This window comes from Scleropages formosus, chromosome 20 (genome assembly GCF_900964775.1).
Source record: "Scleropages formosus chromosome 20, fSclFor1.1, whole genome shotgun sequence".
Taxonomy (NCBI): domain Eukaryota; kingdom Metazoa; phylum Chordata; class Actinopteri; order Osteoglossiformes; family Osteoglossidae; genus Scleropages; species Scleropages formosus.
Genome location: NC_041825.1, coordinates 6,285,650 through 6,308,508, shown reverse-complemented (window position 1 = coordinate 6,308,508; position 22,859 = coordinate 6,285,650). Strand labels below are relative to the sequence as shown.

Below are 22,859 nucleotides of genomic sequence, written 5' to 3'. Positions count from 1 at the left end.
GGTAAATCTGAATACTGGCCTAGGATATCAGGTGTATTTGGATTATGGGTGTCAGCCGAATAAATTATAATTCGGATGTCACACTTCACATTACTAATTCTGACAACATTGTGTGCACATGCAATCGAACGGAAAACAATGACACACACACGTGTCCCGGGACAGGAAAGCGCTGATCTTCACTCAACCGCTCGCTGCCCGCCCACCGCCACTACAAGCCAATCAAACGTCAGCGCTCGAGAAGAAGAGGCCGCTGATTGGCTCAGCAGCCCGTACGTTACCTTGAACTCGCGGCTGTGCTGCGGCGTGTACTCGAAGGTCCACAGCGCTCGGACGAGCCCGGACAGCTTCTCGGTGACCTCCCCCTTGGCCTGCGCGCCCTTGCGCTGCGCGCACACACCGTTGGCCTTGTCCGCCCTGTCCTCCTCCTCGCCTTGGTACTGCTCTAGCGCCAGGTACTCGGCGAACAGCTCCGTGTTGCTCAGGCACTGCAGGATGGCGTTCATGAAGCAGGTGTTGCCGTGGTTCTTGAGGCCGGCCACTCCGGGCACTTTGTCTCCGAACAGAAAGCCGCCCCCGCCGCAGTCGCTGTCGTCCGACGGGACGGTCGTGCCCCCGCTCTTGAAGGCGGCGAAGCCCCCGTCGTCCTTCTCCTCCTCGGCCGGGTGCTCCTCGGTACCGAAGTGGGACAGGGTGGACAGGGTCCGCAGCACCCGGCTCATGAAACTGCCCACGGAGCGCACGGAGCCCCGGCGGAAGAGCTTCTTGCTGAAGGATTTCTTCTCCTTAGTGGCCGCTTTCGACATCTCGCCGGCTGTTTTAGACAGGCTACTACTACTAGTAATAGAAAGGAGCCCGAGCGGCACAAAGCTCGCCTCGGTCTTCACGCCGCAGTGTGTGTGTGTCCGCGGGTGGGACACTTCGGGCTGCCAGTGGCCGCTCTGGAGACGCGCACGACTGCTCCCATTTCACAGGCGCTTCGGATACCGCTCAGCACCGACGTGCTCCACTCCACTCGACTCAGTCAGTCAGTCTCCAGCGCATCGGGTGGACTGCATGCAGTGAAACCCTCGCCGCGCCGGCGGCCCACGGAGACACCCGCCCGGTGAAAGAAACGCGGTGCAAGCGGAGACATTTCCCCGCGTGGAAAGGCGTCTGGGGTCCCGCATTTAGTCCTTAAAAAGGGGCGGCCAAAGAAGCCGCGGTGGGGTGCTGGGGCAGCTAGCTTGAGAGCTAACTAGCAGCTGAGGACCAGATGATCACTCGCTGTCGCTCTCACTCACACACACACTACTACTAGTAGTTACCTAGAGATGAGCGGGATGACTAAGGACCACATCGGGGAGGACTCGTTAATGGACATGTTTTAGAGAGCTGCAGCAGCAGCGATGCAGACCCCACAGAAAGATGATCGGAGGAGCCCACAGGGAGGGACAGTCACAGTCGGGGAGCCCAGAGCAGAGGACGGAGCTCCGTCTTCACGCTCTCATCATGCATTATTAAACAAACCGCAGCGCCACCCTCCACCACTCACATTCCTGCTTTTCTCTGCCGCCACACTCTGCCCGGCCTGGCTAGTAACCGAGCCCGTTTACCCGAATTTAAGCCCAAGCGGTGCTCCCGCCGGTGCCGTTTTGCCGGGCTGGGGGATCGTGCAGGTCGCTCCGCCGTTCACGCGCTCCGCTCCAGCGGCCGCCTACAGGAAAGACCCCCGAAAGCCCACGGCGGACAGCGGCGCGCACAAACGGGCCGGTTCTCCTGGAAAAACGAGCTCCCGTCGCATTCCTGCCACACAAAAGGCGTGTTTCCCCCCATATCCGCCTCAGCTCTTCTCTTCTCCCAACATGTCCGCCCTCTTCTCAGAGGGAAGGCGCGGCTCCCGAACGGCGCTTGGCGGCAGGAGAAGGCCGCGTCCCCGTCTCCATCAGCTCCAAATCACGGACACACTGCGGCCGGGGCGGTGGTGGCCTCTGACGTCACCGCGCGGCAGCAAGCCGCTGGAACGCGCGCAGGTAGCGGCTCGCGCCTCCACTCGGGAAACGCCGGCGCGTGCCGTGCGGGAGAAAGGGGGGATCCTCGTGCCGCCTGACGGCGAAGAGATATTTTTTAAAAATCATAAGAAAATATTACACGATTCCCTTTTTTCCTTTCTTTTGGATTTATGTGGTCAAAATTATGTAAAATTGTGTGTGGACGAACACTCCCAATCCCCATGCTGTAAAAGAAAGTGCCATTTTATTCAAGAGGATTTGATTTTGAACTTTTTTCATATAAAATGCAGATTACCTCAGCACTTCTGCTGGACAGGAAATGAACCTTTCTACACTTTTCAGTGTTGTGATTGAGTTTAAAACTACACGCAGCATAGGTCATGGAAACCAGGTTCTGAACCTCTTCTGTTGGGGGTTGACTGCCTACTCAATGTATGAAGTACCTCACAGCTCCTAGAGAGTCAATTAACTTCCATAAAAAGTCCAACCGGTAATTAACATTACAGAAACGTGAGTTCATGAAGCTGAAAATGACAACCCTCCCATTCACAAATCATTCCCAGAGCCACCAGTGTTGAAGGTGTAGGGAAGGATCTTTGCGAACAGATCAGTGACAATGTTCCTATTTCATTAAAAAAAAAAAAAAAATGCAAAGGTCAAGGGTCACATACAAATGCTATGTGCAAAACAGAGGCCTAAGCAACATGTGCAGCACTACTGTCTCGCAGCCCCAGGGTGGTGCGAGAGGACATGGGTTCGATTCCCACTCAGTCTGCGTGGCATTTGCATGCTCTCCCCGTGTCTGCATGGGTTTCCTCTGGGTGCTCTGGTTTCCTGCCACAGTCCAAAGACATGCTGTTGAGGTTCCCCCATAGTGTGAGAGTGACAGAGAGAGTGTGTTCCACTGATGTATGGATGAGTGACCCAGTGTATCTATCAGTGTAAGTCACCACGGTGAATAAGGTGTGTGGGCTGATAGTAACACTACATAGAGTTCATTGGAAGTTGCTTTGGAGACAAGCTTCTGATAAGTAAATAAATGTAACTAAGTGGTTTGCAGAATTCCCTTCTAATTGTCATAGTGGTAAGGATAAAGGCAATAATGAAGCAATGATAAAGTGCACAAGTAAAGACACTATTACTATAAGACAAGTGTACTTTGTGAACAAGCGACACACCAATAGGTCATCTGGAGCCAGCTGGTATTTCCACCACTGTCAACATTGTGCTACAACAGAGAAAACGCCAAACATAAAGCAACAAAACATTTATTACATACCAAGATAAAGTTAAAACTTACAGCCCAAAAGTCACCAAAAAATTTTAACCCCATTTAGGAAATTTTACTTAAGACGCCACCCTTGTTCCATACAGTGACTTAAACAACGACATTATTACAAAATAAATTTTAAAAAACAGCATTACACTGAAGTGTTAACATGTACTTATGATTTTTTTTTTTTTAAAATGCACTCTTTAAAAGGCCAACAAAAAAAAAGTTTTCAGTAAAAAACACAAGGTGGCAGAGTGAGTAGTGTTACTGTCTCCTAGCGCCGGGGTGGTGCAAGAGGACGTGGGTTTGATCCCCACTTAGTCTGTGTGGAGTTCGCATGTTCTCCCTGTGTCTGTTTGGGTTTCCTCCCACCATCCAAAGACATGCTGTTGAGGTTCACCAATAGTGTGTATTGGTATTAGTAATGTATGGATGAGTGACGCAGTGTAAGTCACCACGGTGAATCAGGTGTGTGGGTTGATAACACTACAGACAGTTCATTGGAAGTCGCTTTGGAGAAAACAGTCTGCTAAATAAATAAATGTAATGTAAAAAGTGAATTTTGTTATTTCTGAGGTGATACGCCTCCTTAAAAAAAAAAGAGATTAACAGCCATTTGGCGATTGTAGTAATCCTACCAATCGATTAAATTCTGCTAGAAGCCACGACAGCAGTACTCTTTTGAATCTTGTACGGCAGCGAGCTCAGTTACACAATAAACTAACAACTCAGTTACAAAATAACTGCAATTTTCCTCCAAGTCCATGAGTTTGAACAGCTTCTTCACACCATCAGGTGGATCACGCCCACATTTTCTCAGCTCTCTCCGACAACTCATGGACAGCAGCTTCGTTTCTGAAGACAAAACAGGAAGAGAAGCGCGTTCAAAATCGGCATAGAGGAACATAAAACCATTTGCGATGATGAACGCATGGCAGAGTACAAAACACTACGGTGGCTCTCAACTCTTCTGGCTCAGAGTGAATGAAAGAGGATGATTTCAATGTAGTCAAGGTTAAAAGGCCAGTTGTCACTCCAGGTGCAGGCAGAATTCAGAAGTAAGGATATTGGTCTCCTGAAAGCACACTCCTGCTCTCCCCTCTCCCTAGATTTTATAGAATGCATTCTCATTTAGTTTATTCACTCATTGAGCTGAAGCTTTTCTTCAAAGCAACTTAGAACAATAAGCTGCTTAAAATGATTTGCCACTTGATACAACTGGGTAATTTTATTGGAGAAATTTCAGGTAAGTTCCTTGCTCAAAGGTACTAGAGCAGGAGGTGCGATTTGAACCCGAGTCCTTTAACAGCAAGGTGCCAGCTCTAACCAATACACTGGTTTTTAATAGGCTGAATGGCAACAGTTCACCTAAATCTGGTATATAATGATCATCACAGCCACTGTCCAGAAGAAATCCCAATTCCCACACCCCATTACTTGGTGAAAAATTTTATTATAGTATCAGTGAAAACACACTGGGTAAGAAAAGTCAGAGAACATTACATAATATTACATAATCTGAGATTAAGCAATTCTTCCATTGGAAGCAATGCTGATAGCAGTGTCACCGTGATGTTTCCCAGCTAATTCAGTTCCAGATTTAAATTCTGTTTCCTTTTTCCACTAAGCATCTGCTGACAGCGCACTTTAAGAACACAACATTCTGTGCTATTCAGAGACTAAGCGTATGGTGTATGTGTGTGTGTGCGCTTGTGCTTGGATGACAGCGGGAGAACAGGCGTTGGTACTACCACTACACGTCTGCCACCACACTGCGTGAATAAGAGGATGGCTGTTATATTAGGGCTTTGTCATTCGATCCCCTAAGTCAAATAGAGGACCTTCCTCAACACGTGGCCTCATCTCTGCCTTATCTGTACATAGCTTACATAAAATACAACTTCACATGCTTTGTTGTAAATTGACTGTTTCCATTTTGTTTTTCGGGGGGGGAAAAAAAAAAAAAAAAAAACAAATATTCATTCTATACAACAAACAAGGCTGGGAAGTTAGCACAAATAACAAAGAATGTCCTTCTGTAGTGCTGATCTGAGCAAGATTTTAGCAACACACCTGCATGCTTCTCATGTCACATTTCCTCAGGACCCTTTAGTACTCCAGATTCCTCATGGCAGCAATGGTAGAGGCCAGCCTGCGGGACAGAGCCTTCGCCGTCTGCCTGTACTCCTCAGGCTTTGCCTTTAGGAGGGTCACTATCTGCTGCAGGGTGCGAGACGGCTGCAAGCCCAATGCATCCATCACATTGCTTAGGTAGTCTGCAAAGCAACAGCCAGTGTCAGCGGTCAAGCCTTTGTTCTTATTCCACATATCATTGCTATTGCTATTAAAGTCAGCTACATGAGTGATGTGTACCAGCAAAATGGTGGTGCCAGATAAAGTAGTATCAAGTATTCATATTTCTGTGACGGTATCTAAAGCTCTTCATCGGTTGTGGAATGTACTTTTGTTTACTCTGAATCATAAGCTATTCTGGAGAAAAACAACTGCCAAATGAATGAACGCAAATGTATTACACGTGGTGAAGATTGTATCTCGGAGATTTAAACCTCAATCCATAGCATAAAACTACTTGAAACACTACTATAAAGATTATCATAAACCGATAATCTAAAACAAGTACTTTGTTCAACAGGGTTTGTGTTTCTTCAGCTTTCTGTGGAATGAAATACACATCTGAAGGCCGAACAATTTTTTTTCCTACTTTTTCCATATGCTTTGTCCTAATCAGCTACAGTATATACAGTTCTGGTCGCGGGGAAGGCAGCAAACAGAAACTGATAGTTCTATAATTAAAACTGTCTGGTAATGCATGAGTGCACCTAACATGGAGCTGCAGCTGTATACTTCATGACTGTTATTTAAAGTATTTGCTTTTTCTGTTTTGTCACCTGCTACCATATTCCTTTAGGAGATACTGGCTTTCCTGCTGTTTACAACCTATTTTATACTTATTCCAACTGTACTCTGTTAGCTGTGTACAGTTGCCTTTAGAATCTGGTTGAAACATAATTAGTATTGCTATATTCAAACAGACTTGCAAAGCCAGTGGTCAAATAAAACAACCTTTCACATTTATAGCGGTGTACAAATTTACTATTTCACTGGAATTCAAACAGCAATACAGAAATCAGGTGTTAATCCATAAATGGCATTCTGGGATGTGTTCCCACCAATATCTGTGGCCAACTGCCTGGTGGAGTGTGGGCTGAGCTCAGGGATCTGCAGGATGGCATCACAGTACGTTTGCATTGTTGCTCTGGCGATCGAGCCCAGCCAGTAGTCTGCCGTGTTGTCCAACTCAGGCAGTTCATCACCTGGTAGGAGCAGTAAAAATGAGACACGGAAAACAAACAAGGGTGGTGAGCAACTGCTCATAACATGAGAGTTTGTAAAAGCCAAAGTGTGAAACACTGACAATCAGGCCAAGATATCACAAGCGGCATCTTTAAGGTCGGCACAAAGTTTCCTTTTGTGTAAGTGGACCCCAGAAGTTGAGGTGCACCAACCATCAAAGAGCAATTATAGACATCTGCGGGTTGGGCTGTCTGCTGTTGGTTAAAATATGCATGTTAGATAGCAGAGGTTCTCAAGCTTGCGTGACATGATTATGCCCATAGATTTCAAACAGATAACCCCCCCATTACTCAATTTTTAGGTTTTTAAAGTACTGGAGTATGAAGTATTTTAACACTGAAATTTAACAGCAAAAATACAGATCCGAAGATGTGTTTCAGGTGAATCGGAGACTTTAAATTGCCCAGTTTGTTTGTGTGTTACATTGCTCTGGTGTGTAGATGAGTGACTGTAAGTAGTGTATCTAACACTGTAAAACAACATGGACGAAAATGCAGCAGCTTTATACTACAGCGTTCGTTGTCGCTGTGTAGAAAAGCGTTGGCTAATTCAATAAATGTAAACGTGATGTAAATGTCTTCTTCCCACAAAATGTTTCATCTCAGTTTTTCTTTTTGAGATGTGGAGAAATAAATATTTTATAAAGTCAAATTCACTTCTAGGGCCAAACCCCCAAAAAACCCATACCTACTTTTTTAATTTCTGAAAACCACCTACATACTAACACACTACAGCCTGAGAAGGGCCCCAGTAGCAGTGCTTTTTTTTTTTTTTTTTTTTAAACCACTTTCTGCTTTAATCACACAGGATTTGTCAACGACTGACTGCCGCCTTCTACCTTCATTTTCATTTTGAGAAATGGCAAGTTATGTTAACTTTCTCTGCTTTCAGTCCAAGCCCTACCAATGTCGGTATAGTTTTAAGACATACTTTTAGCGATTTTAAACATCAATCTGCCTTCCCCTCCACATCAACACAGGGTCTGCTATACAATAAGCATGTATTCAATTTAAGATAATGTGCAAAAGTTGTAAAAATGATCTCTAGATATTCTTCTAATAATTCAATTTGAACTTTTTACAATAAACAAACACTAAGTGTATATCAGTAAACATTGTTACTTCACCAGTCTTTTCAAGAATTTTGAGTACAACACAATTCACTGTCAGATTAATATTCAGACAGTGTCAGCCACAGAATTTTTGCATACAACATTCTATCACTGCAAACAAGGAGCAGCTGGGTTTTAGATGGTATTGAACAGTGGGATCAGGCTCAATGGCCTGATGCTGGGTTTTGCCAAAGGGGTTGTCACCTTGTTCAGGGGGAAAGGGCAGCTTCCCTGCGTGTAGAGCCAACTCCAGCGCGGGGTCCTCTTGAGTGACAAATGGCTCCAGGTTCAGAGGCAGAGACATGATGTACTGGCCAATCTAACACACACACACACACACACACACACAGAAAGTCCTGTATGAAGCTCCCCCACATCCAGTGCAGAAAGCACAAAAGAAAGGATGAAAATTTGTATGAATTTTTAAATAAATAAATAAATAAAAAACCAAACCAAACCTAAATCTGCTCAAGTTTCTTTGCAAAAAAGACCAGTCTCATTCATGTAAAGGCAGATATGACAGATGAAACCTTTCATGACTAGTCAGACTCATTTAATCACTCTCTAGTGAATAATATTATGATATACACATACGTGGAGAGAAGGGTAGTAACATACAAAAGGCACTAAAACTATTACAGAAAATATTTATAAAAATAAACATACGAGAATAAAGAAATACTGATTCGTTGTCAAGTGCATTGTTAGAAATAAAGGATGGGTTTGAGTTCAGGGAAGTGTGTCGAGGCCGGAAACCAGAAGCGTGTTGGTAAGCCGCGTCAGTGAATAAGGTTACACAGTTTCACACTCTGCTGCACGGAGGCAGAGATGGAGCTAATTTTACCCACTTCATAAGTTTGTACCAAGTTCCTCACTTACATTGGTGATGTACTCCATCGGGGACAAGCTGAAGGTGGGCAGGTCCTCCATGAGGGACTCTCCCATTGCACTGGAACTGCTGCTCTGCAAACATAATGGGGGGGGCAGCAGGTGGCATAGCAGTTAGAGGGAACCAGGCTCAACTCCCACCTTCTGCTATAGTGTCACCCATTAAGGTACTTACCCAGTAAAAATTACCCAACTGTGTAAAAAAGTAAAATTATTACGAGTAGTTAAATATTATAAGTCACTGGAGAAAAGTGTCAGTTAAATGTTGGTATTTTCTTCAAAAACACAGAAAATGCACCTCAACACTAAGCACTCTCCTCCACTGCCTTTCCCTAGAGCAGGGTAGCAAACCCCAGTACTCACCGCACAGAGGGTTCGCTGGTTTTCGACCCTCCGGCTTTACGCTTAATTACTCAGGCTTCATTCAAATCACTTTAACCCGATTGTGTCGGCAGAGATTGCAAACAGATTAAGCAGCTCCTTAATCATTTAAGTTCCACCGAATTTTAATCATTCAGCACATTCCTTTAGATTCTAAATCAGGACTAAGAATTAAAGTAATCAAGCTCATCTGAACACAGCAGCATACTTTGTGACCCACAGGGACTACGATTCATCACAGCAATAGCAAATTTTAGCAGCAAAAGGCAATGCTGTCCAAGGGGGTTCAGCACACTCACCTCCACCCTGGTGACCAGGCAGAGCTGATGCTTTATCTGCAGGAAGACGGAATCGAAGGCGAGCTGGTTGGCCTGCTGGTTAAGGCGGGTCAGGGCGGCGCGGGGCTCAGTCAGCAGGCTGGAATTGCCTGTGCCCTTTTCCTACAAAACAGTGTAACAGTACTGATAACACCATGTAACAAGAATTTTATTATCTCCTTTTTTTTTTGCAGTTTCCATTCACTTTTGTTAGACTAAACACACTTTTGATGTTGGTTCTTACTATGCATCAGTTTTTAGAAAAAACACATTGTTGAAATTAGCAAATTTTGGCACCAGGTTCCGAGCACTGAATATTTCCAGTACTTTTCAGGATCTGATGCTTTCTATAATGTTTTGCTACTTTCTAGAATGTTCTGGTGCCTTTTAGAATCTTCCACTGGCAGTAAAGTACCAAAGGAAAACTGACACTCTAGAAGAACTAGTGGTATTTTTGTAATCAGTAAACTTTACCATAATCAACGTAAAAATCAACATGACTAAAAACTTTGATTTTGTTGCGTTGCATTATTTTCCCCGCATGTACACAGCATTTTATTACCAAGGATTACAAGCCAGGGTTCACACTGATGGCGACTCAGCGTCTGATTCTTGATCCCTTTATTCCCTTGTTACTAATTATCTCTAAGAAACAACAGCTTTGGAGTCAAAATAACCAACAGGTGCTATAATGTACAGCAACAGCTGGGCAGCTGGTATTGTAGTGGTAAGAGCTGCAGCCTTTGGACTCAAGGGCCACAGGTTCGAGTCGCACCTCCCACTGTAGTGTGTCTGTGTCTCTCAATACCTGCTTTATCTCTCTTGCATCAGATATGAATTTCAATATGAAATGTGCATGGTGAACCATGGTAGTGGTTAGAGTAACCTTGAGCAAGGTACTTGCCTTAAAATTCCTCCAGTAAAAATTTCCCAGCTGTATAAATGTGTAAATAAGTAGCTTAACACTGTAAGTTGCTCTGGAGAAAATGTCAGGTGAATGAATCAATGTAATATCGTAAGCCATCAGACATCAGCAACATTAGGTAACACAATTCTCACTCTGTGTGGGACAACTTCCTGACCTTCAGGTTGTACAGCATCTCCATGAGGCTGGCATACTCGGCCGGGTTTCCTTTCAGCAGGTAGTTGTACTCCTGCCACGGGTTCTTAGTTGAGGCCTTCCTGTCTGTGGAGCTGGCTTCCTGTATGGCAGCCAGGCTGCGAGGGCTGTAGGAATCCGACAGGTATTTCCCAGCGGTGGCCAGGATCCTATTGTCAGAGGAGAGCCACGCTAATACCCAACACACACCATGGGTGATCGAGCTCCACCACTGACATAACATACCAGAGCTCACGATGCCACAGTCCTCCGACAGCCCAAGTTACAAAACCCCTGAGCCTCAACTTGCAATGAAGGAACTAAAACAGCTAAATATACCAGAATTTATATTTATTATGTAGTCAACAAAAGATTTTTTTGCTGCATGTAGGCATTTTATGTAGGTGGTATTATCTTAATCTCAGTTTCATCTTTCAGCTGTTAGTCAAAAAAGGTTCATATGAAACCACTGCTGTTCAAGAAAAACAAAAAGAAATGGCACAGTGTTCATTTAATTCATGAGTAAAGCGTGAGAGAGTAGACACTGAAGAGTTAAACTCAAGCCGCTCACTTGTTTGACAGTTGCTGCTCATAGGCGCCACACTGTCTCAGCAGCTCTCCACAAGTTGTGATAATTCTGAAATTCAAAATCTCAAAAACAAGTCAGCTCCACAAATCATCACCACCATATAAACATAATAAAATTGTAGCCACCACTTTTATATGTGTTTAAATGATCAGGAACTACTGCACTTCATTTCAGACAAATTATGTCTCTTTTTGTACCTCTTCAAAACAATACAAATTTATTCACTGAAACTCTTTGAGATTCTGCTACATGTACTATGAAATATGAAATGTGAAAGTATGCCGTTATAATGCCAGCGGAGTAGGGATTAAAAGTCTTAAGCGGAGTAATACCACATTAAATACCACTAGTTACTACTGTATGATATTTAAATTACATTCAAATGTAAAATACCACATTTGCTCTCAAAGGACTGCTTTGAATGCAGGCACTTCTGCACTTGAGCTCGTACCCACCTGACAGAGTTCTGAAAGGCTGTCCAGTCCTCCTGGAACATACCGGCGCTGGGAGCGTCCTCCAGTTTGCACTTTTTCCGGATTGACTGCAGAGTGACTGAGAAGTCGGACACGTACCTATATGGAGAAGACAGAGCTCGTTGTCCGCAGCTTGTTGTACAAATACTGCATTTACTGTAAACTGCAGGAAATCACATGCTTAACATTCTGTGAAACATATAACTCACTACACAGTAAACTGCACACAATTACTTTTAAAAAGACAACATGCAATTTTGTAGCAATTGTATCAGTTTTTGATTTTTTTTAATACATAATACACTAAAATATTTTCATCCACATAAAAGGTTGTATGTTTGTTTCTGACGGAGTGTTTTTAAAAGACATGTAATCGGGACTAGGTTTGCAAGTTTGCTATATGCTAAGTCCAGTCTGTGTGTGTGTGTATAGGTCAGTCCATAAAAGTTTTTGCTACTCTTACTTTGTAAAAAGTGCTTTTAGGGCCTTTAGCAGGCCACAAACCCCCAAGCCATCCGTCAGTTTGACGCATCTGTCCACAGCAGTGCTGGCCAGCCCAAAAAGCTTGTTGACCGAGTGACTCAGCTCTTGCACGCAGTCTATAACCTCCCCGCGCTCCTGCAGAAGCAGCATCACTTGCATCAGCGCAGTCAACAGCAGCTGGCACACTCTGAACACAACCCACGTCAACCCACAGGAAGCAAGGCCACAGATATCCTACCCCTCAGCAGATGTAAAAATAAAAAAGTACCAAGTATGACTCCTGAAATGGAATTTATACCTAACACCGGATGTAGGAGACAAAGACTTACAAACTCAGATCATTGAAAACAGGGTGGATTGCTCACCAAGGGCACGGCACTGATCTGAATGAGGAGGTTGGACTCTTCCAGGTGTCCATACTGCAGCTGGTAGGGCTTGTACGGGTCAAACAAAGCCGTCACCAGCTCACTCACTTTAAGAGGGTTACTTTCTCCTGCACGGACAAACATGGTGAAGAAGACAACAGAGAAGTTGAACTTTGCTTATGATCACTGCACACCCGGCCACGACTGGAGATAATCCTACTAAAACACACCTAAGTGGGGCAGCACAGCGGCTTCGAGGCTCCTGCCAAAGTTCGCTGTTGTCTGGTACAGCTCCAGCAAGGTCTCAAGCTTGTCCTCCTGCGGTGTGCGGTCCATGGCTGTGCTGAGGCACACCGGCATAGAGGGCACCATGGCTCCCAGGGTCTGGATCAGCAGCACAGTCACAACTTCGTAGGGATTCTTAAACACCTACCCAGCGCAAAGACAACAACACAACAAGATTAGTGGTTAAGGACTTGGGATTTGTATATAATGTACTATATGTACAGTACTTTTCAATTCCTGTGCAGTGCGAGGTGGGCTGCCTGTTACAATGGCTCGGTGTTTCCTTTAGAGTTTTATTCTCTTTTTCTAGTACTCACAGAATTTGAGCAATTTCCTTCTAGATCAATAATGTCCTTATCCATCTGTCTATAACCCACACACACTAAAGGAGCATCCTGAATGAGAAAGGCACTTATACTGAATTGCTTCTGCAAAACAGTCAGCAGTACAAATGTGTAGAATTGAAAGTCGATTTTGACGATGATGACTATGATAATAGTAGTAATAGTAAGAAGATGATAAAGGTCGACACCGCTCTGCACTACTTAAAATCAAGGTGAAACAGGAAAAGCAAAGCAGTGACTCCAGTGCCTCATACCTGACTGCTCCACTGTAGCTGGGAATGCCAGGCAGATAACAGCGTGTCGTAGAACTCTGACAGCTGCTTGTTGAAGCTCAACTCGCTCTGACACAGATCCTGCCATGCTCCCACAAGCTGACCCTGGCATGGGAAAGGCACTATAAAATCACTACTATGTAGTAATTGCTTAGCAACACGCATCATCATCATATATTTACGTTGCTTCATTTAGCAGCCACTTTTTTCCAAAGCCACTTCCAATGAACACTAAAAAGTGTTATCAGCCCACACACCTTATTCCCCCAAGGTGACTTTCACTGCTAGACACACTACTTACAATAAGTTGCTCATCCTTACATTGTGAAACACACACTGTCTCAATCAGTTACCAATCTGCCTGAAATGAATGTCTTTGGTCTGTGGGAGGAAAACAGAGCACCCAGAGAACATGCAAACTCCACACAGACTGAGCTGGAATCGAAGCCACGTCCTCTCGCACCACCCATATGCTGTGAGACAGCAGCGCTACTTGCTGTGCCACCGTGCCACCCCTTTCAGAGGAGGGGTTTTTAAAAAACTAATAAAATACACACACACACACACACACACACACACACACACACACACACACACACACACACACACACGTCTACAACCACTTGTCCTAAGAGGGGTCGCAGCGCGGGAGCTTAACCCGGCAAAAAAATGGTCACAGGGCCGAAGGGGTAGGAGACACACCCCGGACAGGATGCCAGTCCGCCACAAGGCACCCCAAGCAGGACTTTGAACCCCAGACCCCTCACACAGAAGGACCTGGCCAAGCCCACGGCGCCCCCTACTTAAAAAATATTTAACTCATATAATAAACAATCTAGCTTCAAGAAAAATAAACAATGAAATTTGAAAATATAGTGTACAAGTTTAAAAGAAAAAAAAACATGTACCTTATGACACTTGTAGTAGTAGGCAAGGAGTTGCGGCATCCTGTCAATCTCAGTGAACACCTTCACAAACAGCTTGGCTTGCTCTGCAGTCAGATTAAAAGGTTAAAGAAAATAAAAAAAAAAAATGTTTACACTTTAATATTTCAACACAGACAGCCCTGAATCACAGAGTCCTCCAGCGTTCGGATAAAGCGCCGCAATTCTCACCGACAGACTGCGAACTGAACGTGGCCACAATCTGGGGACTGGCCAAGGCCTCCAGCCTGTTCTTCAAGGCCTCCAGGTGGACGCACTTCTCAGAGTAATCTGGGGTGTCCACCAACATGGCTAGACTGCTCTGCATGCTCGTCAGTTTGGAGGAGATGACTGCAAAATCCTGGAAGGAGAACAAGAAGCAAGTGGACAGTGCACAAACTACAAAGGGATTCAGATAAAACCAGTATTTTAAAATAAAATATTACCACTAAGAAAACTATAAATGCACATTTCACATTGAAGTTTCTAAATTCATTTAAAACCAGCAGCCTGTTTATGCCAGCAAACAAATGAATAAGACACACACACACATTTTCAGAACCGCTTGTCCCATACGGGGTCACGGGGAACCGGAGTCTAACCCGGCAACACAGGGCGCAAGGCCGGAGGGGGAGGGGACACACCCAGGACGGGACGCCAGTCCGTCGCGAGGCACCCCAAGCGGGACTCGAACCCCAGACCCACCGGAGAGCAGGACTGTGGTCCAACCCACTGCGCCACCGCACCCCCCATGAATAAGACCTTAAAACGTTTTCTGCTCCAAATAGATACTGACAGAAGTTGACAAACCACGACTCAGAAGACACCACTAACTATGCAGCCTTGTCCAAGAAATAAACATCTTACATGCAGCACTGTCTCAGATTTTTGCCATCTATCTAAATTCCGTTCTGATTGTTCAGCAGGCATGGCAATCTGATGCTTCCATAACTTTTCACTTTACATAGGGTAATATAGGGGTATGAAAAGGTAATTCAAATGTATTAAGGCATGTGGGTGTCAGACCTTCATTTAAATGTTATCAGTTGATTAAGGTGACAACATTCAACGAACAACACTGAGAATTTGCTTTGTTTTTTTTATTATTATTTTTGTGAGCAACGAGAAGAAAGGAAAGCCCAGCCATCTCATTTCCCTTCGTCACGTGGATCACGAGCATGACAATTAATCACTCATCAGTGCAAAGGCCATAATAATTTTGGAGGGTCAGACAGTACGTTGCAGAGGGGCAAAAGCCACAGACCCCGGCTGGTAAAACTCAAACATTAGACATTCTGAACAAAGAGACTATGCAGAGGTCAAAAGATCTACATGAAACCAAGTGGAACAAGTTAAATGCACACATAAAAATGTGTGATAAAAAAAATGGGGGGGGATTAAGTCACCCACCTGGGTCTTAAAGGTCTCCTCAATGTCTGCACTGAGCGTGCTCCACTTGTCAGCTTCCTGCAGGGCTTCAGCAGCCAGCTGCATGCGAGACTTCACTTGATCTATCTCCACCAACACCTGTAAAGGACAAACGGAACTAAACAAATTCTTCTCTGAAAACTCACCTTTTCCAGATCCACTTCGCCCAAGATCTCTCCAGCTCATTTACGGTGTAACTGTTCAAGCATCGTAACTCCATAAGCAAACCCAGATACAACCTTTATTCAGCCACTACTCTGGCATTATACTTGCTTATTTGTGTATCTTATAATATTTTTTTAAAGAAATGGTGGGAGGGTATCAAGATTTGTCTATCCTGTGTTTTATGCAACTACTCGAATGATGAACCTCGGTGCAGCAATTGGTAGGTAACAAACTAGATTTGCTTGAGACTTTCATGTCTGCAGCTATGTCTCCTTCTCTTAATGTAATGCATAAATTGTACTTTTGCTGAGATGTACGTCGCTTTGGACAAAAGCATCTGTTAAATAAATGTAAATGAACAACATATTCATAACTGTCTGTTCTCACACCAATATTGACTTGTATACATTTATACCAACTTGCAGAACTAATGACAAATGTGATATATGCTGTAATGTTATAATCTTCAACACCTATTTTTTTAAAACAGTTTGATACCTGTTTTTTGTACACGTCTAACATGTTTGATAATGATCAGATGCATGGGGAGATTTTATGAATTTGGCACCCACAAAATTACCACAAGGTTTTGTGATAACACTGCTATTTCAAGATTACTCTCCTAGAATTGACTAAATGCCTTTGTCATAGCCACAGATTTTATCTGTTTCAGTTCTGCTTAGTAAATCATTAAAACACACACGCACACACACGCACACACACGCACACAAACAATGTCTGAACCGCTTATCCCATACGGGGTCGCGGCGAGCCAGAGCCTAACCCGGCAACACAGGGCATAGGGCTGGAGGGGGAGGGAACACACCCAGGACGGGACACCAGTCCGTCGCAAGGCACCCCAAGCGGGACTCGAACCCCAGACCCACCGGAGAGCAGGACCCGGTCCAACCCACTGCACCACCGCACCCCCCTTCATTAAAATACAATTATCTTTTTAACAATAATGACCGCTGAATATATCTGTTACTCTCAAGCTCCTTTACTAAAATAGCAACAATGCAGATGATTCCATCCATCCATCATAGCAATGCAGAGCCAGGGAAGCACAGAGTATTTGGCATACGGACAGGCTACAACATACATGAAAAATATGGATTTATCTGTTCCAGACTCTGGTTACAACCTACAAAATGGTCAAAGGATCTGCACTCCAATATGTAAAGGACCTATTTGCGCTCTACACCCGAGTAAGAATGCTAAGCCTCTCCACCTCTGGCCACTTGGTGGTCCCTTTCACAAGAGGTCCAAAAGTAAAGCTCCACAGTTGCATGGTTTGGCTCCGATGAGGTGAAGTAAGGCCACTCTCTCCTTCAGAACTGCTGAATCCCTTCCACCATTCAAGAATGGCCTCAAAACACATCTCTGACACCTTCTGATCTCCTCAGTACATTTGTGACAGATAGGGTGGTCAAAATCACCTTTGAGCTTACAAACACTCAATTCTTCAAACTCAGTGGTAACTATGACAAAAAAGTGGTAAAACGCAGCAGGGACAGCGGGTAGTACAGTGGTTGGAGTTACTGCCTTTGAACGCAAAGGTCACAGGTTTGATTCCCACCTCCGCTTGTAATGCCCTTGAGCAGGGTACCTACCCTAAAAATTACCTAGCTGTATAAATGGGTAAACAGTTGTAACCTTAACATTGTAAGCTGCTTTGGAGAAAAGTGTCAGCTAAATGAATAAATGCAATTGACTCTGCTTTGCAAATTGTATTTTCACCTCCAGCTGTTCACCAGTTGCAAACAGTACTTTGTTTACTCTGAGTTGTACATCATTTTGGTGAAAAGTGTCCTATAAATGAATGTAGAAAGCAGTATTTGCAGAACAGAAAACAAAAAAAAAAGGTTATTAAAAAAAACATGTCTCTGCTTATACCTGCATGGATTGCACAGTGTCCTGCTCAAATTTCTTGATGTCTTCCTTGACCAGGATCATCTGCTCCTTCAAGAAGGAGGCTTCTTGTTTCAGAGCTTCTACATCACGCAGCACCCTTGGCATATTCTGAAGGGCCTGGTTACTGCTCTCTGCTCACAGGGACAAAAAGGGACAGCAAAAGACACATCTTAACAATATTCAACTCACCCAGTTGACTAAAAATAATGACATTCAGAGGATCAATAGTTTGACCTACACCTGCATGTACTGAAAAAGTCTACACTTGCATGCTAAGCTTCAATCGTGACAAAACGACAAGAAAAAGAAAAAAGACCCCATAATCCTTACTATTGTTAATCAGACTTTCAAAGCTTGCTTTAAAAATTTATAACAATGACAACTGGAAGAGAGAAAATGCAGGAAAAGCCAGACATACTGCAATGCTTGTTGTGCTGTATCTTAATTTTTTACCATAATCTAAGTTTTCAGGGTTAGCTAATGCAGTAAACTACAATGGAAAAACAAGGAGGCAGAGGCATAGTGGGTAGAATGGGTGCTTCACAGCTGTGGGTTTGGATGAGGGTTTGAGTCCCGCTTAATTTGTGTGAAGTTTGCAGTGTTCTTCCTGTGTTCATGTGGGTTTCCTCCCACAGTCCACGCGACATGTTTCAGGTGAATCTGTAACTCTAAATTGCCCGTAATGTTGACAAAGCAAGCCGTAATGGTGCAGACAGGGGCACAGAGAGTAGAGCTCGTGTCTCACAGCACCTCAGTCTGTGTGGAGTTTGCATGTTCTCCCCATGTCTGCGTGGGTTTCCTCCGGGTGCTCTGGTTTCCTCCCACAATCCAAAGACATGCTGTTCACATTCACCCATAGTGTGTGAGTGACAGAGTGTGTGTGTGTGTTCCATTGATGTATGGATGAGTGACCCATCGTAAGTAGTGTATCTAGCAGTGTAAGTCACCGCGGTGAATAAGGTGTGTGGGCTGATAACACTGCATAGTATCTATTGGAAGTCGCTTTGGAGAAAAACATCTGATAAATAAAAAAAATGTAAAATGTGTGTGTGTGGCTACTCTGCAATGGACGGGTGTCCCGTCTGTGGTGTACGTAGCACATCGTGCTTCCAGGATAGGCTCTGCACCCTCGTGACTCTGCATTACAATAAGCAGAAATCCACAGTGAATGAGTGAGTATGTGATGCAAAATTAATCTGAAACATTTAATCTCCGCAACAAACTTCAGGGACAGGGTTTGTTAAAGGAGAATCCCTTAAATAAAAGACATTTTAAACAGCAGTTTCAGCAGACAATACACAAGCAAAAGTAAAAGCCATTGTTTGTCATCCTGACTGTACCTTCAATTGAATTGTTGACCTCTTGGATGAAGAGCTGAAGTTTCATGACAAGCGTAGCCGCGTGGTTGTCCACCTTCCCGGGGGCGTCCTTCTGGACCATTTTGAAGGCCCCATTCACCCATTCCTTCACGTCAAAGTCGTCATCCAGGAATTTTGAAAAGTCCATCGTTTACCCTCTTTGAAGCGACACCTCAGTCAGAGAGCAAAGCAGTCATTCCTTTTACACTCCAGCTGAAAAAGCGAAGGATTAGACATATACCGTGAAAACAGATAAACCATATGGAGATTATCAAGAAGACTGGCGGTCTTCGTAGCTCGGGTTGTTGATTGGGGTGTTCAGCAGTTCGCCGAGCTTGGCATTTAGATTGCAGACGTTTCATCACCAGTCGAGGCGACATCATCATTTGCACTTGTGCAGGAAGAACAGTTGTTCGCCAACAGAGACTTGTCCACAAGCAAAAGCCTCCCACCGACGAGCTTTTTGAAGCGTTGAACACCCAAATGAGTTGGAGATTATCGAGAAGATTGGCGGCCTTCGGTTGGTGGTCTTGATGATGTCACCCCGACTGGTGAAACATCTGCAATCTAAATGCCAAGCTCGGCGAACTGCTGAACACCCCAGATAAATCACATCTTTGTTCTGTCTTTCCTTTCCTGTACTCTTGTACACTGATGTTACTTTCATTCGTCCCTTCATAGTCATTCAATGCTTAGCTGACACTTTTACAGTGATTCACCTATTGGACAGCAGGGTATTCTTTCTGTGTATGTCGAGAGTAAACACTGCGGTCAAGAAGTGGACAGTCTGAGGTTACAAATTCAAGCTCTAATGCTCCTCCTTCTGTTGCCCCTCAATCACATAAGAACTAGAAATACCTAAGTAAGCAGCTGTTTTATTTCTTGGTAACTTATAAAATTTGTATCTAGGAACTTACCTGCTGCACTAAATAAATACTTTCATAGGCTGTAAGTGTTGGGAGGAAACAAACACGCATGATTCATCATTTCTACTTACATGATGATGATAATTCTTAGGAATTATCATGAGCAAATCAATGTTACATTCATTGGACCGGTAACAGTTTTTGCTGCCTGTATGTGAAATAATCAGTTATAACAGGTCAATAATAACTATGAGTTTTACTCACATAATTGACTTGCCAGTCTGCTGCTGATTCAATCGATCCTGTAGTTTTTACCCATTACTGTCGAAACGAACATGAAATATATAGCCCAGGAAAATGAAATAATCATAACGACTAAATAGAGCTCGAGCAAGACGACAGCTTCCTCCAGAGTTAATTTATACGTCTTTTTTTGTCGTTTATATCAGCGCCGTGTGTTTACTTTGCTGCCGTGTCAGGAAGTTCCGTGCACATATTCGCTTATTTGGCAAACACTTCCGGCACCGTATCGCCAGAAACTGTGTCCGATGTGACACAGCGACTCAAAATAATACGTTCCCGTGTTCTTTTAAAAAAAAAGAAGAAAAAAAATGAGCGTAAAATTTGTATAAATACTACAGATATTTTATCGTTCTGCGAGTATATTCCAACTGTAAAAGGTTGATTTCATTTTTTCTGGTATTTTACAAATGTTAATTAAACACGAATTCATGTGTTAAGTGATGATTTCCGTGTTGGAGTCGTTTCTGAACGTGTGAAAGTTGAATGTGACGGTGAGTAAAATCAAAATACAACACTAGGGAGCTCGTCCTCTTTTAGGGACCACATTCTAAGTTTTTAATTAAAAAAAAATCCAGTTCTAACTGATCAATTAAATCTTGACTTCAAAATGTTACTTCTAAAGATTACAGGTCCGTATGCATTGTACTGCATGTAGTTTCCCTTTTCCCGCCAAAATTCCTCCTGAACAGTAAAAAGTGTGTGAAACCTGATCAGAACCGCAGAGATGTTTCTGAAACTGAAAGTTACAAAAAAGCAAAATAACTATGTTTTTTATATATTTGTCAGGTTTTATATTTTAATTTTCATGCCAACGTGTTTTTGAAGAAAACATTCATTTAGCTGCCATTTTTCTCCAAAAGCACCCTACACTGTCAAGGTACTAACAATTATTCACCCATTATACAGCTGGGTAATTTTGTTTTACTGGAGCACTTTGGGTAAGTACTCTGCTAAAGGGTACTACAGCCACATATAGGATTTAAATCTGTGACTTTGGGTCCAAAGGCAGCAGCTCTAACCATTATAGTACCAGCTGTCTCTAGTGGTCCATATTTTACAGTACGGTACTGTACTCTGTTTTCTACAGCCATCAGAAGATTGTTCATTTGTTCTACCGCAGTCCATCCCAAAAAGTACCTAAACAGAGGAACTGTTGTTTACCTGTTAATTGGTAGAATGGCAATGAATAAGGCTCAGAAGTTGCCAGGTACAGTAAAGGTTAGATAAGAAGGATAAGATGAGTATTAAATATCGCTGATGAAATGTTGCTTACGCTCTATGCATTCCACACTGTCCGCTTCCACGGAGCATCATTTTGCTCGAGATTCACACAGTACTTCACAGGTTTTCCTTTTTTTATTCACCCCAGGGACCTTTAAGAGCTGACCAAACAGAATCGAAGGCACCCCAGAGAAAACATTAAACTCTCAATAGCTCTGAATGCTTTTCCAGTTGTTCAGTCATTTCCCACTGGTCCACATTAGCAATATTTTATATTATTTCTTATTGGAAAATAGTCCTGCCATACATTGCTTTGCTGCAAGTCACACTACTATGGTCCACGTCAGCCTACTGAGCTCATATTATCGTCTCTTTTCTGAACTAGTCTGAATGGTGATGAATGATGAATGTATTTTGATTCCATAATCTGACATACAAGCGGAGCAAGAAAGAATGAAAAAGACTTTATCAATGGGACTTTTTCTCCCTAAAGTTGCTAAACATAATCAATGTCCTTTGAAAGCTTGCCAGAGCCAAATCAAGAGAAGCCACCATCTAATCTTGGTAGTGAAAAACTACTCCAAGCCAAAGAAAGCTGGAAAATTTTTTGCAATAAGGTCAATAAATCCAAATTTTAACTTTTACTGAGCACAGTTTTATACACTTGCTTCAATTGTTAATGCTATTTGTTCACAGCCCAAGGATTGTGGATTTGACAGTGGGCCCTGTCTCACTGAAGTTTACAGGTTCTACTTGCAGTCACATGGACTTCCTCCTTTGGGTGAATCGGTTTTCTCCCCTTTCCAAAGACACACTGTCCAGGTGAGTGAATCAAAACCCATAACTGAGTACATACAGTGATTATGAGTGTGTGTGTGAATGGGCCAACACATTGTCCAGGAGCTATAGTGTACTGCGTTACGTTTCCAAATCTTGATTAAAAAAAATAAATGCTGATGTCAGATAGTCTCAGAAACTCAATTTAAATTTGGAAGCATTATAGCAGTCGTTTGTCAACCTTAGATTTTTAATGATACAAAGATTCATATGAGATTTTATCATGAGTCAGATGTTGTTTTTTTTCTTTTAAACACAGCTGTACCACCGGGGAACTCCATTCTAATGTAAAAAGAGGTAGTATATTTATGAAATTGGGATATTGTTACAACATATGTCTGAACATGTTTTCTAACTCGGGCAACAAAAGCAGGGACAGATGAAAAGCAGGGAACTCAAACTGGAAACTGTTCCGCTTTTCAGTGCCACCGCTAATAGTGTGTTGCACCTACATTTTACAGTCGAGCAACTGAACATTGCATTTGCAACATGATGGGATGCCTTTAAAAGACTAATTTATTGCAAATTCACTCCTTTTCTTCCGAACACTGAATCTCTGCTTTCTTGGGTATGGCATATGTTAATGTCTCCGTGACGA

General features: G+C 43.3%; 2 protein-coding genes across 8 annotated transcripts in view; both read right to left on the bottom strand.

Moving 5' to 3' along the window:
• Positions 1-2,065, bottom strand: part of usp31 (ubiquitin specific peptidase 31) — a 29,884-nt gene extending 27,819 nt beyond the window's left edge. For all 4 annotated transcript variants that reach the window (XM_029246705.1, XM_029246706.1, XM_029246707.1 and 1 more), the window contains exon 1: positions 282-2,065. In XM_029246705.1, the coding sequence (XP_029102538.1) occupies positions 282-806 (525 nt within the window). In that variant the 5' untranslated portion in view covers positions 807-2,065. The remainder of the gene's footprint in view (positions 1-281) is intronic.
• Positions 2,066-3,271: 1,206 nt separating this feature from the next.
• On the bottom strand, positions 3,272-20,418 carry cog7 (component of oligomeric golgi complex 7). 4 transcript variants are annotated; one of them, XM_018734994.2, is made up of 19 exons: positions 20,165-20,418; positions 19,017-19,247; positions 17,659-17,807; positions 15,580-15,696; positions 14,362-14,530; positions 14,155-14,237; positions 13,229-13,351; positions 12,576-12,774; positions 12,346-12,473; positions 11,961-12,115; positions 11,480-11,596; positions 11,007-11,072; positions 10,419-10,605; positions 9,319-9,459; positions 8,630-8,713; positions 7,955-8,069; positions 6,456-6,599; positions 5,338-5,540; positions 3,272-4,119 (listed from the first exon to the last, which is right to left on the bottom strand). In XM_018734994.2, exons 2-18 carry the CDS (start codon positions 19,180-19,182, stop codon positions 5,374-5,376), a joined length of 2,310 nt encoding a protein of 769 aa, XP_018590510.1. In that variant the 5' UTR covers positions 19,183-19,247; positions 20,165-20,418; the 3' UTR covers positions 3,272-4,119; positions 5,338-5,373. The 4 variants fall into 4 exon arrangements, with proteins under 4 accessions (XP_018590510.1, XP_018590511.1, XP_018590512.1 ...); XM_018734995.2 differs by having other exon boundaries at positions 19,017-19,206; XM_018734996.2 differs by having other exon boundaries at positions 19,017-19,192.
• Positions 20,419-22,859: the final 2,441 nt, after the last annotated feature.